General features: G+C 38.0%; 2 protein-coding genes and 1 pseudogene across 2 annotated transcripts in view; 2 read left to right on the plus strand and 1 right to left on the minus strand.

Moving 5' to 3' along the window:
• Nucleotides 1-13122, plus strand: part of LOC139016002 (probable serine/threonine-protein kinase kinX) — a 177626-nt gene extending 164504 nt beyond the window's left edge. Inside the window, exons 3-4 of the mRNA XM_070423534.1 lie at nucleotides 11151-11674; nucleotides 13075-13122. Of these exons, the coding sequence (XP_070279635.1) occupies nucleotides 11180-11674; nucleotides 13075-13122 (543 nt within the window). The 5' untranslated portion in view covers nucleotides 11151-11179. The remainder of the gene's footprint in view (nucleotides 1-11150; nucleotides 11675-13074) is intronic.
• Nucleotides 5637-6986, plus strand: LOC139016642 (tubulin alpha-1C chain pseudogene; annotated as a pseudogene).
• TFPI2 (tissue factor pathway inhibitor 2) lies at nucleotides 12833-16795 on the minus strand. Its single transcript, XM_070424274.1, has 5 exons — nucleotides 16626-16795; nucleotides 16222-16404; nucleotides 15202-15381; nucleotides 13792-13962; nucleotides 12833-13457 (listed from the first exon to the last, which is right to left on the minus strand). Exons 1-5 carry the CDS (start codon nucleotides 16699-16701, stop codon nucleotides 13375-13377), a joined length of 693 nt encoding a protein of 230 aa, XP_070280375.1. The 5' UTR covers nucleotides 16702-16795; the 3' UTR covers nucleotides 12833-13374.
• Nucleotides 16796-19069: the final 2274 nt, after the last annotated feature.

Genomic DNA, 19069 nt, shown 5'->3' on the forward strand with positions numbered 1-19069 from the left:
AAATAAATTATAAAAGAAAGAATCGTGGGTACCAGGAAAAAAGGAATGGCAGAAAAGGAAGAAATAGGAGTATATATAATAGACTATTCTTTTTGTCATCAGTTTTGTAAATCATATTTTAAAAAAAAATTTAATGCCATCCGATACTCAAGACAATTATACTTAAAAGTTGTGAAAGTTAAAAAGACTTAATTGGAAATGTGCTTTCCGCAGTTTGCTTGAAGTGGTAAAATGTTGATACTAATAGATTATTATAAGTCACATGTGTATATTGTACTCTCAAAGCAACCACTATGGAAACTATACAAAAAGATACACTCAAAAACACCTTAAATAAGTCATGAATCCTAAAAAAAAATGTTGAAATACCCCACAGGAAAGCAGGAAGAGAGAAATGAAGAAACAAAAACAAGAAGGAGCAAATGAAAAACAAATAAAATCGCAGATGGGTTCTAATATATCAATAATTTCCATAAATGTAAATGGTCTGAATGAGCAAAAGATAGAATTGATTTTTTTAAATGACCCAAGTATATACTGTTTACAAGAAACTCATACTTCAAATTCAGTAAAATAGGTGAGTTGAAAGTAAAAAGAGAGAAAAGAATGCTTACTACTTAAACATTAATTTTTAAAAGAAATAGTGGTAGTATTGTCTGATTAAATAGACTTTAAAAAATTGCTAGAAAGGAGAAAGAATATAAGAAAAGGATCAATTTTACCAGAAACACATAATGTTATTACTGGTGCACACCAAACCAAAATGTCTCAAAATAAATGAAGCAAAAATTGATGGAACTGAAAAAAGAAGCACAAAAACCATGCAGATTCTTACTGGACATACATTTTCAACTCATTGGGTAAATACCTAGGAGCATGAATGCTGGATCCTATGGTAAGGCTATGTTTACCTTTATGAGGCTGGGCCCCCACGAGTTTTTGTGTTTTATTTTTCTAATATGTTTTTATTTATTTTAGAGAGCGAGAGGGGAAGGGGGAGAGATAGAGAAACATCAGTGATGAGAGAGAATCTTCATGCCCCCAGCAACCCAGGCATGTGCCCTGACTGGGGAATCGAACTGTGACTTCCTGGTTCATAGGTTGATACTCAACCACTGAACCTCACCTTCCCCGCCAGGAGTTTTAAATCTCCAATTAGCCCATTCTCAGGCTCCAGCAATTAGTCAATTTCGATTTAAATATCCCTACTCCTTGTTGGCTTCAGCCCTGTGCTTCTGCTCTTGGGTCTCGGCCCCTGGTAAGCTGTTACGCTCTGTATTCACTTCTAAAAATATTTTGGAGGGTGGGGGAGTGGCAGCAGTTTATCCTGTGGCCTCAATTTTCTAATAGATCTATGAAGAGTATTTGATTTTAGTTTGTCCAGTTATTTTTTCACATGAGGACAGAATGACAGCTCCCAAGCTCTTCATAAGCCAGATTGAAAACGGGAGGGCTCCTCTGCTTTTATAAATATACATATTTTACTCAGTGTTCTGTTTTCTTTCCTTTTTATTCCGCTTCTGTGATATTCCAGTTCTTTTCCACTGGCTGCTTTGTCATTTCACTTAAATTTACTTAAATAAAATGCTCTCCGTTCCCTCTTCCTTTAGTCCCAACCTATCTGTCCCCTACAGCAGAATTAACTCATATCCTCTATCCTCCTGGTTGTTATTGCATGATTTTGTCAACAGTATGAGCTTAATATTTGTATTTGTAAAAATGTCCTTATCCCAACTACTCTGTCTCTCAGCTGTTGAGTGATACCCTTTGATTCCCAGCTATCTCAGCTGCTTCTGGTTTCCACTTTCTTTTCCCTCCTGATGTTTGTTAGTTGTTTCATGTCCACAATGAGTAGAAAACAACATCATTCCATTCTATGTATTATCCTTCTTCTCACCTTTTCTTTCGTCTCAGTTCTACAGTTAAAAACATCGTAGCTCCCAACGTTCCTGTTCCCTCAAATTCTCTGTCATGACGGGCCTGGCTGCAGGTTCTCTTCTTGGATTGTGTCTGTTCAATTTTCTTTTTAAATCATCACCTGAAGGTATGTTTTTATTGATTGAGAGAGAGAGAGAGAGAGAGAGAGAGAGAGAGATCAGTTACCTCACATGGGAGGATCAAACCTGAAACGTTTTGGTGCACAGGATGGCACTCTGAGCCGCCCTGCCCGTGTCCTTTCAATTTAAAATTTCTGCTTTGTTGTCATAAAAATTGTGGCAAATATGCTGTTATTATCGTTGTCATCTCTATTCACAGCTATACTTACTGATATTTATTATTTTTGGTCTCCTTTCTTCGTTTTTGTTTCGTTAATCTTGCCAAAAATATATCCATTTTACTAATATTGCCAGTTTACCAGGGTTTGCTTGTTTGTTTGGCATTGTCTATTCTGTCCCTTTATCTTTGATTCTACTTCATATTTTTCTGCTTTGGGGGTTTTGGGGTTTTCGTGTTTTTAGTTTTTAGTTGTATCCCATTGTTCTGACTCTTGGGTAGTATAAATGCTTCAGAACAGAGATCAACAAACTGTGGTCCACAGGCTAAATCCAGCCAGCCACCTGTTTCTGCCAATAACATTTAATGGAACACAACTGCACCCATTTATTTATGTATTGTCTATGGCTGCTTTTACACTACAATGATATTGTATTAACTTTGAGTTGTTTAATAGTTTACATATCCTTCGTGATTTTTTTCTGTATTGACCTTTCAGTTATGGAGAGAAGTTTAGCAAGATTTCCCACTATGGTGGTGTACAGTGGTAGGCAAAAGTAGGTTTACAGTTGTGGGTACATGAAACATGGTTTAATGTATTATTATTTATCAATGATTGTATTATTTTCCATATGAACAACTATAAACCTACTTTTGCCCCACCCTGTATTTGTTCTTTTTCCTTATAATTCTGTTACATTTTATAGTTTTGCTATAAGTAGATAGACCTTACATGCATGGAAGTTAGATTAGTTACATTTCCTGGTAAATTTTTTTTTTAATTTGAATATTGGATGGAATTTTGGCATTATTTTAATAGAGATACAATTTATTTTTTACTGGTACTTGCCTAGTGTATATTTCAATTCTTTTACAGTCAGTCTTTTTGTTTGTGTTTTATATTTGTCCATGTTGAACAGCAAAGAGCTAAAATTTATTATTTCAAATAGATAATCTTTGTCTTTAAAATTTATTTCAAGTGCACTTACTGTAGTTGCTGTTAAATTTATATTTATCAGCTTATACTTTGCTTTCTATGTGTCCTGGCTTTTGTATCTTTTGAGTCTTTTTTACTCCTTTCTCACCCTCATTTGAATTTATTTTTCTAATTTTTTTTTAAAAAATTGAAAACCACATATTATATATTTTTTAGTGACCATATTTAACCTAATACAATCAAATGTACTTTCCTAGAATACCATCATTGCAATCAGTTTCCCTTCCACTTAAGCTTAATTTTTCAATTTAATTCTATCATGTTTTAACCACACTCTAAAATTTGCATTACTGGGTTTTTGCATGGGTATATTTGAACTTAACCACAGATTTCTACTTTTTTAGTTAATTTCTTATTACATTTCAAATCTTCCATATGAAGCCATATCAACTAAAAAAAAAAAAAAAAAAAAAAAACTGAAAACTTATGTACTTATAAAAACAACATGTTGGAATTAATAAAAATAAAAGGAAAATTATTTATTATGACACATACAAAAGTAGAACCATGTTTAATTAAATGTTTATTTAAAAGTATAATAAGGTAGACAAAGCTATAATCAAGGATAAAATACAAAATTTTTCTTAAAACAATATAATGTAAAATTCAGGGCTAAAATTTTTGAAAACTCCATCAAATTACATGAAAGGAAAATATTAAAATCAGCTCGAGAAGATATAAAAAGCTTGAATAAATGAAAAGTCATAAATAAAACAAAAAAGTTAACAAAGAACAATCCCTAAAAGAGTGATAGGCTCAGACAGTTTAACCTGTAAGCTATTAAAACTCTCCAAAAACTAACCAAATCTTATAAAATATTTTAAAATGCCAGAATATAGAAAAGATAGACTATTTTAAAACAGACTGTATTTCATGGGGAAATCTTCGAGATTGGAGACCCAGGGGGGTGTTAAGGATAACACTGCCAAAATTTGACAGCCTCAGGAAGAGAAAAACAACAGATTTTAGGCCAATTTCTTTAAAAATTATCAAAGTTAGTTCAGCACTATATTAAAAGTTTTAATGTTCAAATAAGGTTTATTTTTTAGAATGTATAGATAAGCCCATATTGATACAACTGTTAGATCATTTATTTTTTTGTAATTCACCCTTTTAGTAATTCATTTATTCTAAGTGGTAAGAAGCAGATATAGAATTAAATTATTATTCACCTGCTATGATTTGTAACGAATGTACTTGCTATATACAAGTAGTTAAGTCCCGGGTTTGCCTGGCTGAGGAGTATCTCTGGCTCCAGCATTAGCAAACAATATGGAGGCCATATAAGCCATCTTCCTTTGAAGGACCAGTTGATTTGGACAAGTCACTGAAAAAATTACCCTTCTGACAGCACAGAGAAGTGAAGCAGAGGTGCAGATGATTGCTGATAGTGCTTCCTGTTCCATAAAAGCTTAAGTAGGGACCATGGACGGAGAGCAGGCTTCTCCCTGAGTTTAAGGTTGAATGTCCAGATCTGTCATTTGCAACTGAAGAAGCCTCGCAGTTCCCACTAATCTTAAACTATCCAAGTGAAACTAACAACCTCTACTATCATAGATTGGTACTAGGACTTCCACGAGTCTTGAAGGTAGGATCTGGCGGGGGGGGGGGGGGGGGGCCGGTAATCATATGATCTGATAAAATAAAGAAGATAGAAATATGACCCTACTGTATTCTTTGTGTTCCTGATAAATTTTTTACTTTACAGATGATAATTCTATCGGAAGTGTATATGTTATATAAATCCAATTAATGGGGTGGGATTATTTTTAACTTAAAAAAAAAAACAGTTTTTAAAATCCAGTTGAAGAATAAATGTATCCAAATAGTGAAGAAATTACTTTTAAAGAAAAATAAAGCACTGTGATTTCATTATAAAAATCAATACAATTCCTTAGAAAAGAAAGGCCAGAAATAACCAGTTCTCTCTCTTTTCTTTTTTTTTTTTAAAGAAGATCCCTGGCTTTAGTAGTTAAATGTTTAATACATTTTAGGACTATTGATTTAATAATTTAGAAATAGCCTGATTTTAAAGGTAATTATGTCCTTGAAGCATAATAACACTGAACCTTGAGATCAGGCTAGCCTTGGTTATTAGTTTTAAGAAATGACGTTTGCATACAAAAGTTTGATTTAGAAAATAACATCTACCACATTTTATTTTAGGCAGGATATTTGTTAAAAAGTTATAAATAGCTTTGTTTTGTTCACTTAAATTGTAGACTATATTTGAAACAAAAGTTTCTTTTTAGCAGGTAATAATTAAACTGATGATATTCCATCATTCAACGAGCTGCGATATATTCAAGAAATAGAAAAAGACTGAGAGACTTCTCCCCGGACTCCTTAGTAGTCTGCCAGTGGGAGGTCCTTGTTACCATCCCCTCACCTCCTCCAGGCCCACGGAGCCCAAAAAGTCTCAGTTATGCGTGAGTGCATCTCCCTTCACATTGGCCAGGCTGGTGTCCAGGTTGGCAGTGCCTGCTGGGAGCTCTACTGCCTGGAACATGGCATCCAGCCTGATGGCCATATGCCAAGTGACAAGATGATTGGGATGGGAGATAACTCCTTCAACACCTTCTTCAGTGAGACAGGCGCTGGCAAGCATGTGCCTAGGGCAGTGTTTGTAGACCTGGAACCCACAGTTATTGATGAAGTTCGTTCTGGTACCTACCACCAGCTCTTCCACCCTGAGCAGCTCATCACAGGCAAGGAAGATGCTGCCAATAACTATGCCCGTGGACACTACACCATTGGCAGGGAGATCATCGACCTCGTCCTGGACCAAATTCGGAAAGTAGCCGACCAGTGCACAGGTCTTCAGGGCTTCTTGATCTTCCACAGCTTTGGTGGGGGAACTGGTTCTGGGTTCACCTCCCTGCTGATAAAACATCTCTCTGCCGATTATGGCAAGAAGTCCAAGCTGCAGTTCTCCATTTATCCAGCCCCCCAGGTTTCCACAGCTGTAGTTGAGCCCTACAACTCCATTTTCACCACCCATGCCACCCTGGAGCACTCTGACTGTGTTTTCATGGTTGACAACGAGGCTATCTACGACATCTGTCTTAGAAATCTCAATATTGAGCACCCAACCTACACTAACCTTAACCGCCTTATTAGCCAGATTGTGTCCTCCATCACTGCTTCTCTCAGGTTTGATGGAGCCCTGAATGTCGATCTCATTGAATTCCAGACCAACCTGGTGCCCTACCCCCGCATCCACTTCCCTCTGGCCACATATGCCCCTGTCATCTCTGCTGAGAAAGCCTACCATGAACAGCTAACTGTAGCAGAGCTCACCCATGCGTGTTTTGAGCCAGCTAACCAGATGTTGAAATGTAACCCTCGCTATGGTAAATACATGGCTTGCTGCCTATTTTACCGTGGTGACGTGGTCCCCAAAGATATCAATGCTGCCATTGCCACCATCAAGACCAAACGTACCATCCAGTTTGTGGACTGGTGCCCCACTGGCTTCAAAGTTGGCATTAATTACCAGCCTCCCACCGTGGTACCTGATGGAGACCTGGCCAGAGTACAGCGAGCTGTGTGCATGCTGAGCAACACTACAGCTGTTGCTGAGGCCTGGGCTCGCCTGGACCACAAGTTTGACCTGATGTATGCCAAGCGTGCCTTTGTCCACTGGTACGTGGGTGAGGGCATGGAGGAAGGAGAGTTTTGTGAGGCCCGTGAGGACATGGCTGCCCTTGAGAAGGATTATGAGGAAGTTGGAGCTGATAGTGCTGAGGGAGAGGATGAGGATGAAGAGAATTAATCTGTTTGCAGTGTCTTGAGACTGTCTTATTTCTGTTGGTCTGTGAAGTCCGATGTGCTATATAACTTGTCAATAAAAATGATGTTTTTATTTAAAAAAATAAAAGTAAAATAAAACACTGAGAATATATTCTTAAAATTTATAGCCACAACCTCTGTGTGAAAAAAAATGTATTTTACAAGTAAAAGTTATCAAAAATGATTAACATGTAACTGAGGAAATAATGTGAAAATTATCCAAAAAACAGGAGTGTGTAGTGGGATCCTACTTTAAAACAGAATGTAGAATATCAACTTGTCATGAGAGTTATAGTGCTGTAATTCAGACGAAAATTTTCCAGGAGACGATGGCTAAGAACAGTGGATAGACCTCTTCAGTATCCAATATCAAAAGAATCGTCTAAGCAAAAAAATTAAACTCTATTTTAGTTTCACGGGGGACGGCTAGACTCAACTACAAAACTCTAGCAATTTTTGTCTTCGCTAAAGATTCTATTTGCATCAAGAACTAGGTAACATAGGTTAAAAATGCATTGTTGGGTTAAGGAGCGTAGGCTCTGAAGGTAGTGTCAACATATAATTTTTATTCTGCATGCATTAAGAAATACGAATATAAAATCAAAGTAAGTTAAAAGAAAATTTGATCTATGGTTTTTAAAACTTAAAATATTATTTTAACGTAACGTTTGGGATTTCAAATTTAGGTAATTTGGATACTTAAATAGTAATCTCTTCACATACCCTCCAAAGACTGCACAGAATAGTGAGCTAGAATAAAACTACCCATACTTGCATCTTGGGCAAAACTAAAAGAAAAGAAACACATACATTTCAATTTACATGTAACTGAGGAAATAATGTGAAGACTATCCAAAAAACAGGAGTGTGTATTGGGATCCTACAATTGGTGAACCATAATGTTACCCTGAGAAAAAGAGGGTTTTACCGCAACTGCATCGAAGCCTACTGGGGGGAATTGGGATGGAGAAGAGACATGGAAGTTGTAGGACCAGAGGCGGCAATCATGGGAAGTCATTGTTTAGGGTGGTAGTGATGAAAAGGCAACAAAAAAAACACATACCTTATGCTAAGGCATAAAACAGTTGTCCTCAAAGTGCGATGCTAGCGTACATCCTAATCATCTGTAGCCATTGTTCCTAATGTACATATTTGAGTACCAACTCAAACCGACTAAATCAAACCTGTGGGCATGGGGCAATGGGAGCTGCAATGTCCCTGGCTCCCCAGATGGTTCTCAGGCACATAATTTGAACAATCAGGTGGTATAACATGCTTTGGAAACTAAACATAATTTAGTGTAACCGAATTGTAGGTTACAGGTGACAGTGAAATGAGACAGATCAATCCAGAGAGGAATGTCATGATCTACTTGTAAGAAGTCTTAAATGACACACTAGGGGCTTAGACAGGAACATGAAGATGCAATAGGAAGTCACTAAAGTGTTTTAAACAGAGGAATAACCATATAAAAATTTTTTTTCAGAATTATTACCCTGGCATCAATGTGTATGGTTGGATATAGAGCAAACATAGGAAGGAAACTTGGGAGAATAATTTTCCTAAAATAAGATTAAAATAGCCTTGAATTGATATACTTGGCAGCTAATTGAACTGGTGAATGAAGGGAGAGAAAATAATTTTGGATGAATCTGTTTCCCACATTTGCTTGCCTCCATCACTAAGTTTATAACAGAATATATAGACAAATATTTTAAAGCTACAACTCTGCACTTTTCCTTATATATATCACAAAACCTATATTTTACTAGAAACATGAAACTTGTAAAGACAAGTTCCTGCTACTTAGATGGAGTCCATAAGTTCCTAAGAAGCCCAAAGAAGGACTAATAGACATCCTGGTGTTGATTTTTGTGGTACACTCCCTGAGGACATCCCCCTCACTGGGAACATTGTTAGCTAAAGGTCCACAAGACTGCTGGGGGAGATAGCATCTATTCTTGGAGGTATGTGAGCCAGGCAATATTGAAGGCTCCATTGCAGAATCTATGGTTGAACATGTGACAATGTGTGTGCATGAAGGAGGCATGAGTGGTAGTCCAGAGTAATTTTTTTTTCCAATAAAAGACTGTTATTTAAAGCTACCTTGTTCCTTTTTGGTCTTTTGGTGAATGAGACATTCCTTTTAATCAAGCTGTCTGATGCAACCACAATAATGACTTGTCTCCAAGCTGATGGTGGCAAAAAGCCATTTCCCTTTGATGGCAGAACATCCTACAACAGCTTTATGAAATAATCTTCATTAAAATAAAATGGCAGAGGTTTGGGGTATTAGAATAGTTGTATCAAAAGCATCTCCTTTCTACCCATGCTGAACTGAGAGCTGCAGCGGAGGGCTTTGAGTACAGGGAGATTCTAGGAAGCAGGTATCAATCAAGCTTCTTTGTATCACTGGGAACCCCCCAAATCCCAAAGGCTCTGTATCACTCATCCGACAACCCCAGAGCACACACAAGACCCTTCTGCCATGATCATTTTCAAAAACCACCACAAACAGTCATAATTCAACTAAAATTCCTTTAATGGCATCTGCTTTTATCTCTAAAAGCACTGCCTCCTCCTCTTCCTCCTCCTCTTTAAAATTTCATTGGTTTGTTAGAGAAACTGAGCTATTTGTCCTATAGAGTGTCCAACATTATGAACTTGGCTGATGGACTTTTTGTGGTTTCTTCTAACTTGCTCCTTTATTCCCAATAGTCCCCTATAATCGGACAATATGATAGTAAGATCTAGAAGCTTAATTAACTTCAGGTTCAGATGTTTTTTTTTTATCTCTTTCTATAGGATTATTTCATGGGAAGGGGTGTGCCCTTCGTATTACCTCACATTAGGTAGCCAATACTGTCTGCTGGCACACGATTAGTGATGTTATAATTACTTCGGGTTCAGAGGCATTCTTCTGATTCCTCCATAATATCGTTCTTCATCAACCTGCCAGCCATGGTTTCCACATTCATGGATGATTGTTGCTAGATGCATACTTTCATTGGGGGTATATTATAACACTTTAATACATGTATTATAGATTCTTTTATGAGTAACATTCTTTCATACACTATATAGTTTCCTTTTGGTACAGCTTTTAAAGGATAAAAAAAAATAGAAGGATAAATGCTTTATTTTTTCTGTTCATCATTTTTCAATGTAATGAGAATGTCCTAGAAATCTCCAAAAATGACCAAGGAAGCGTGTGTGTAATTATGAACTAATTTTATATTCATATTTAAATACTTATATGTTGTGGTGGCTATTTGTTTTGATGCTCAGATTGTCGCATTTTAGTTACTCTCCTGTTGTTCGTTTTTTTCTGTGTGTGTGTGTGACATGATTTAGTAGTCCTTGGTAGCTTCCTTGCTTTCTGGAATAAGGTTGCCCAGATTCACCTTACATATTATTCTCCGTTTCAGACCTGGGCTCAGCAGGTTCTCCTAGAGCCCTGACCCTACTTCCTTTTAGTGAAAAATGATATTTAGAGACCACAAGCTGGATATTAGGTGCATTTACTGCTACTGGGCTGTCATTCCTTCAAGGACTTTTCAATGGAAGAGTGGAAAAACATTTTTTGGGGGGAAAAATTTGAATTCATACTAATATTTGTAATTTCAATTTAAAAGTTGATGGTTTTTCCCTTAATTTCTTAATTTTATACTTATATCTCTCTTTCTCTTAACACTGAAAATTGTGACTTCTAAATAAATGTAAAAACATTTTCTAACAAAATATAGTATAGCATAGTATTCTATATACAGTAGCTTCAAAATAACAATATCAATATTACTAATAATGATAAGTTTGCTAAATACATTTTCAAATTTCTTCAGAATTTACTTGAACCTTAAGAGTGTATTCCCCAAAAGATATATAATCAAAATATTGGGTTTAAAAGTCACTGAAAAGAATTATATATCCTTTGTGTCATTATACTACTATTTGGTGTTCATTTGGGTTAACTGGTTTGTTTCCAATTTTAGAGGGAATGCCTTTTATTCTTTTTTATTTTAATTTGTGGTTTTAATTATGTAAAACATTTACATGGTCTATGATCAAAACTATATAGCTATGTACATTCACATACATTTTGTTCTTGTTAATCCTCACCCAAGGATATTTCTCCATTGATTTTTAGAGAGTGGGAGAAACATCTGTGAGACGGACATGGATACAAAGAAAGAGAAAAGCATCTGTGAGATGGAGACAGAGATGAAAGTGGAAGATCTCTGTGAGATGGAGACAGAGATGAAAGTGGAAGATCTCTGTGAGGTGGAGACAGTGACAAAGAAGGAGGAAGACATCTGTGAGATCGTCTCTGAGACAATGAAGGTGGAAGATCTCTGTGAGATGGAGACAGAGACAATGAAAGTGGAAGATCTCTGTGAGGTGGAGACAGTGACAAAGAAGGAGGAAAACATCGGTGAGATCGTCTCTGAGACAATGAAGGTGGAAGACCTCTGCGAAGTGGAGACAGTGACAAAGAAGAAGAAAGACATCTGTGAGATCGTCTCTGAGACAATGAAAGTGGAAGACCTCTGTGAAGTGGAGACAGTGACAAAGAAAGAGGAAGACATCTCTGAGATGGATGCAGCCATGCCCTGCTCATCCACATTCGACTGTGCCTCCGGATCAGGGCCGTCGCTGAATCTTCCTCCCAAGGTACGTGCCCTTGACTGGAATCTAACCTGGGACCCTTCAGTCCATGGGGCAATGCTCATTCCATTGAGCCAAACCAGCCAGGGCTATTCACATACATTTTATCTTCTTACCTATCTAATCCTGTTTCCTCCCTCCCCCAGAGGCAACCACTTTTTTATCTTTATATCTTCTGTGATTTGTGTGTGTTTATACATACTGTCCTAAACTCTGTTTTTCTTAATGTATTCTGAGGATCAAATGATATCTATATAGATATTTTGCTCATTTCTCATCCATCATTTCTTCAACCAGTCCCCTGTTTTATAAGCATCTGGTTTGTTTCCAGTTTTCAGTTATCCCCAAAAATGCATTAATGAATGTCCTCAGGCAGATACCATTTTATATTTTTGTCACAATACCTTTAGGATAGATTGTGTTGTTGTTAATCCTTACTTGAGGATATTTTTTCCATTTTTTTTTTTTTTTAAGAGAGAGAGTGGAGGGAGGGATGTGAGAGATAAAAAGGAAGAGAGAAATATGGATGTGAGACAGACACATTGATTGGTTGCCTCCTGCAAGGGCCCTGACTAGAGTCAGGGATCAACCTGCAACCCAGATACATTGTGCCCTTGACCAGGATCTAACCTGTGACCCTTCAGTGCAAAGGCCAATGCTCTAACCACTCAGCACACTGGCCAAGGCTGGAATTGATTTTTAAAAGAGGGATTGCTTAAACAAAGGGCAAATGCATTTATAATTTTGCTACATCAAGTGCATACTTTCAAACATATTAATATTGCCAAGAAAATGTAGGAACTAAAAAAATCCATTTATTATTGAGAAAGAGAAAACTGTTTAACTGGAATGATCAGATTTATCAAAAATAATTTATTAGTGGGAATTTAAATTATTAAATTCATGCATAGTCTCTGGTGTAATGTAAATAAATGCCTTGAACAGTCAAACAATTTTAACTTCAGTGGTCTCCAATCCATTAAGTCTTAGGAAATAATGTAATAACAGGAAAACTATTAAAAGCCATCTATCAATATGTATACACAAACACAAACCTGCAAGTGGGGATGGATGGATAGATGGATGCATAGATAGATAAAGGGAGACAAAGAGAGAATTTTTTCCCCTTGAGAATATTTCTGATTTTAATAAATTTACAAGCTCTTTAATTCAGTCAAAAATTTATTTTATTATTTTGTAAATGACACCACAGAAATGGAAGTAATTTAGCAGTGTCTAAATAATAGCACTTGTAATATTTTTTAAGCTATAGGTAAATATGCAAGTTTGTCACCTTGGACCTAAAATATAATCCAACTTTTAAATGTAAAAGAAAATGTATTTACTGGTCCTTCTTATGTTCATATGAATTAAAAGAACATGATTATGTTGTCTTTGTTTTTCAGTCGCAGTCGTCGTCTAATATCAAAAAAGCAACCTCCAAAACTGGGTGAGTCAGATTTGCTTTCTTATGCAGAGCAAGACTTCAACCTCATAAAAAATGGTTACATGGTAAATATAAAAACAGTTTCACATTTGAGTAGCAGCTAGTTATGTATAAAAGTGAACAAAGTTTTTAAAAAGTAACTTTGATCAATAAAAACTGGTAAATAAATCACTAATTATTCATTTACTCGTGTTACCATATTATTCTTCAGATATAAGGCAATAATTGCATTCATCAGATGACATTAAAAAAACAGCAGTTAATATAACTTCTTCTGAAGTTTCCGTCTTCTGTCAGGAAAGAAAAGCCTTGGCATCTTCTTATTTATTTTCTTCCTCAAGGCTAAAGTCAACAAAATAAAAATCAACATCACATCGGGCTATAGGACCACTATAAACCACCATTTCCAATATGTTTACAAACCGACCTCATCTTATTTTTAGTGATTACAAAGTCAGTAGTACTGGCCACTCAGTTAATAGCATTATAACTTTAAAACACATTCTTAGCTAGCCAGAATAAGCATTTTCACAAAACCGGTCAGTACCAACGTGCCATTTATGTAGTAGTCTGGAAATGGCAATATACTATTAGTAAAATAAATACATAAAACATAATTTTGCTTATGAGTTATTTATAAAGTTGGTTTAAAAACTGAATAAGAAAAATTCACTACCTTTCATGCAAACGCGTTTGCAGTCCTTCATGCTAACAAAGTTATTGTCATTCCCTCCACAGCCAGTATAGGTGAAGGCCTGGCAGGCATTGTGTCTTGGATTAAAATGATAGCGAGTCACGTTAGCAGAGCATAGTCCCTCATCTCTTGGGCTGTAGCAATATGACGGACCTTTATGCAAAAGACAATAAAATTAGAAATACAGTGATACCGGAATTAATAAGCTGTGGTGGTTACTAAAGTCACTGGAGAAAATATAATCCCATGGAAGCTTCATGCTGAATCCAAAGTACCATTTTAAATCATTTAAAAAGTGTGCCTCAGAATTCAAGAAAGCTTTACATGGTGTATTTTGTTAATTCTATCTTTTGATAAACTGAACAGAATTTCTTCTGAAGCTATGTCCTTATATCATTTGATTGTGTAAAGCAATGAAACCCCAAAAACAGATATGATCGGGTAAAATGGGATGCATTTCAAATTATAATATATGACATGTTTTGTAAACTTTCTTGTGTTGGTAATTTTATTTTCAAAGTGTTTATCAGTTCTCCTTCCATTATTAATCATGAATACATGTATCTAATTCCCAGGTAGCCACTAGAACATTTACATTTACACAAACAATTTAAGAAAACATCAGCAACAACCATCTCCTCATTAATTCAAGAGTTTGCATATTCAACACAGTATTATAACTATAGAGATTTATCAAAGTCTCTGCCAACGCAAATTTTCCATGGTTGAATTTATTTATCAACGTGTATGTATCTCTGTTGTGCCTCAGGAAAATGCCTATATTGTCTCTCTCTACAAATATTAAATGCTGCCAGAGTAACCCATTATTTAAGGGACTGTGTGTGGGCGTAGGGGACTGTAGATAAGAAATGGGGAGGAGAGAAAAGAGGGATAGAGATCTCTTTATGCTCCACAATTTGCAATTTCTAAAGGATACAGAAATGTAACCAAAAACTTTAGAAAGAAATTTTCAAGTTTCACCATCTTAAGTCTGTATACATTCAACTATTTTGTGCATACACTTGAGTCCATGCAAACCTGAGGTCATGGCATGCATTAATGAATACTTACTGTAATTTTATGTGTAAATCAAAGAGATGAGAAATAGTTTTAAAGAAACAATGCAGAGGAGGAAGCACAAACTTGAATCATGGCTTTGTTGCTTTGCAGGCCTGAGAATGTGGCAAGTTATTAACTTCTCCCAGCTTGTACTCTTATAGGTAAAATGGCAATAATAATACTCCCTCAGAGGGCAATAGTGTGAAGACTGATATCATATTATATATGAAATTGCCACAACGCAAACCATGTGAATTTCACATTGAATTGAGTTTTTCACCCTAAAGTCTTAATAAAGAAATGAAATAGAAACATCATAAAAAGATTATTTACGTTTCCTTGGTACACAGAAGTCCCTGCAAGTAGCTTCATCCGGGAACTGGTTCCCACTTCGGTGGCACCCACCAGACGTGTATTTTTCACATGTCATGGAACTCAGATTGAAGAAGTAGTCTCCTCGGGACTCCCCACAGTGCCCCTCACTGACTTCCAAACGGCAGATTTTGGGAACTTCTAGGAAAAGGAGGACAAAAAGCAGTTCAAAAATTAGCCTTCTCAGTATTACTTTCCAAATTTTACTCTATTTTCAGAAACAACTGGGTGGGGGAATGACATCATATTTAGTGCTGGGATAGTAAATCCCCCAAAGGCTATCCATTCTAGGAAGCAGTTATTTAGCTTTTTTGTTTTTTTAACCTAAGTGTCTCCAGACCTGACTGAGCTGTGATCTTCCCAATTCAGTAGGAAGACCGTTCTCTCAGAGAACACACGAAGTTAAATAAGTTACCCACAGGAATATGCACTTCCCCTGGCTCCGTTCATTGAACGGCAAAGCCCCCTGTTCTGTTGTTAACAGGCCTTCACAGGAAGAATAAACATAATCAAAATAGGAAACAGTATCTCGAACCTCCACTATATCCTTTTATGCTCACACAGACATGTTTGGCTATGAGGAGACAAAAGCAAGGTTATCATTAGCTAAATCACAGTTAAATAATAAAACCCACTAAATGTATTTCAGATCGATGGGTAATTGACAGGAGGAAATGGTGTTCTCAAGGAGGCGTAGAAACTATAGGCGTATAACTAATGACAAATCCGGAAAAGCACGCAGGCTGCACCTCATACATTGCACCCTGGCATTATTTTGCCCTAAGGTGGCATCTTGCCCTGAGTCTGCGCAGGCACGGAATTATGATCCATGCCAATGAGGAGACAGACAGCGCGTCGCAAACTTGTGATGACTTCAAAGCAGCGAGCCCTGCTCAGTCTTGGAGAGCGTTCGGGCTAACCCTCAGACAATGGGACCTGGAGAGCTCGCTGCTCCTGCTGGCTGGGCATGCCGCAACTTACTCTCTATCCGCCAGCAAGCTTCCTCGCAGGCCTCCCGGGTTTCGAAGTTGTTGGCGTTGCCCTCGCAGCCCCCGTACATGAACTGGCGGCAGCTCTGAGTGTACCTGCTGTAGTAAAAATTGGGGATCTGGGCGCGGCAGGGCCCCACCTCCGGGGGCAGGAGGCAGATCTCCGCGTTGTTTCCTACGGGAGGGACAGAGAGTCGGGAGAGGGAAGATCAGCCACTTTCCCGGGGAGGAGAGGTTTCCCCGGCGCAGAGGGGCCTCTGCGGAGAGAGAAAGTACAAACCGGGGCGGCTGGGACCTGGGCAAAGTAGGGGAGCGAGCCGGTGGGGGGCACCCTTGCCACGGCAGCTGGGCCCGGAGGAAGCCAGAGGGATGAGGGGGTCCTGGATGGGGCGATACCTAGGGGATCCTGAGCAGCTGTTCCCATCAGGAGCAGGGGCAGAAGCAACAGCCCGAGGGTCCAAAGAGGGTCCATGGTATCCAGGTTCGTGGAGCCCGCGGGAGGAGGATCCCCAGAGTACCCGGCAGGAGAAGGGCGCGCAGCGTGCCGCTCGGAGGCCTGTGTGCCGGGCGGTGGGTGTGGGCTTTATGTAGGGGTGAGTGTCCTCCCGACCCCGGACGGGGCGGGGCGTGCCTGTGGGGAGCCCGGCGGGGCGGCTGATTCACGCCCGCAGGCGGTGATCCTGGCACTGGAGGGTGTGTGCTGGGAGAGGAATTCCCCGCCAAGTTGAACCTGTCTCCCCTACTTTCTCTGGCGTCCAGCGGGAATGACCACATGGGGCATTCTGTGTCAGTGATGGGAAATGGACAACGTAGAGGGAAGTAATTAATCAGGTTCCAGCTTGTAGCATCTCTCTGAAGACTGAACCTATCCTTTGAAAGCATGAAGTCCACGTATTTCAAAGGCAGGGAGAAAGTGTGAAATTCATTGGGCCGAGGCTCATGATAATATACCCTTTAGTTAGATTAGAAATTTAAGTATATGTGTTTTTACATTTATACCGGTATACATACATACACTTTTCAATTGAGGTCCACATTACATTTAATAAAAGGCTCATCATATATCTTAAGTGTAGTTTCAAGAATTTTTCATAACTATGTATACCTTTGTAATCACCACTCTACTCAAGAATTAGAACATTCCCAGCACCCCGGAAAATTCAATCGTACCGTTTTCCAGACAATCCTTCCGTCCTCAGGCCAGAGGCAGCCACTCCTCTGATCACCATAGAGTGGTATTGCCTGTTCTTGAATCTCATGCAAATAAAACCATAAAGCAAGTACTATTTTGTACTTCATTTGCTCCGCTGCTTTTTGGGTTTGTTTTTTTTTTTTAGACACATCCATTTGCTGTGTAGTTTGGTTCCTTTTAAATGCTGAGGAGCCTCCCAATTAGTGAATATTCCACAAATATCCTGTTATTGGACATTTGTGTTGTTTCTAGTTTGGGATTATTATGCGTAAAGCTGCTTAGTGTGTACATACAGCTTGTATTACTCTTGGGTAAAATATTTAGAAATATTAGAAACTGCCAAATCGTTTTCCAAAAATGATAAGACCATTTACACCCCCATCAAGCACGTGTAGGAGTTGTAGCTATGTTTTTTGAGCAGGACAGATCAGTCCCTTCTCACACAGTGTCAGTACATGTGTTAAAGTTCATTACTATTCCTTTGGCATTTTGGCCTGAGTCTAACTTTGTTTTAATCCTCACCCAAGGATATTGGTGAGAGAGAGAGAGAGAGAAAGAGACGAAACATGAATCGTTTGCCTCCTATACACACCCTGAACAGAGATCGGATTGCAACCCTTTTGGTGTAGGGGACTATGTTTCAACCAACTGAGCCACCAGACTAGGGGAGTCTAACTTTTTATTATACAAAACAAATTATCTACTCTGGTATTTTACATGAAATATTAAAGATATTTTGGAGGCTATTTTAAAGAGTTCTCTTGATGAACGTGACTTCCCTTCCTCCTCCTTTTCTTCTTGTTCCATTCAATATTCTCAATTCCTGGCTTCTCCTGAGGATATGGAAGCAAATTTACAGGATTTCTCATCCAAATTTCTGAGAATCCCTATGCTCACAGTAGTTAATAGTCTGGCTATTTTGCACATCATAGCCTCTTGTGCTAGTTTTCAGTTATTCTGACATCATGGCATAGAGTCATATTCCTAAGGAAAACCAGCCTGGCTGGAAATACTCAATGTCCTTTATGCTGTCAGTTACCAGATATTTATAGTTAAGAATGACAGAAATACAAGGATAGGTGTTTAACAACCAGCTTTCCAGGAAGAAGAATGGAGCTGGTTTGCATAGTTTATTGATTTCCATGTTGCAAATGCCCCCACTATGACCAATTTCAACGCTTAGTTTGTCAGAGTCAGTGTAAGCTGGCTCTTAGCACACCAATGAATGAGACAGCCAGCTGGTTTTAGAAAGACACATTCATAAGAGAATCAGATTAGGCCCTCCCAGTACCTCCCAAATATTACCAGGGGAGGGAAATTTTTACCAAACATTTCATCGGGATCATGTTCAGGAGAAAAGTTAAGTCCACTTCAGATTTACCTATTTCCATTCTTCTGAATATGACTAAATGTATCTTCCAAATGGACTACAATTAATTGGACTGATTTGGAGTCAAACTTGTCATTCAGCATTGACTATTGTCCCTTCTGTTGTTTGTTCTCCGCTGCTGGCATTTTTCGATCATTTTTTGCTTCATATAAAAAGAGGAATCTTTTGAATTAGGACATAATATTTTGGGAAATTGCATGATGTGTCAAAGAAGACCTGGATTTTTATCCCTTGCTCCTTTGGACCAGTTATATAAAC

This window comes from Myotis yumanensis, unplaced genomic scaffold, assembly GCF_028538775.1.
Source record: "Myotis yumanensis isolate MYYU_CA2020_CCGP unplaced genomic scaffold, mMyoYum1.0.hap1 SCAF_9, whole genome shotgun sequence".
Taxonomy (NCBI): domain Eukaryota; kingdom Metazoa; phylum Chordata; class Mammalia; order Chiroptera; family Vespertilionidae; genus Myotis; species Myotis yumanensis.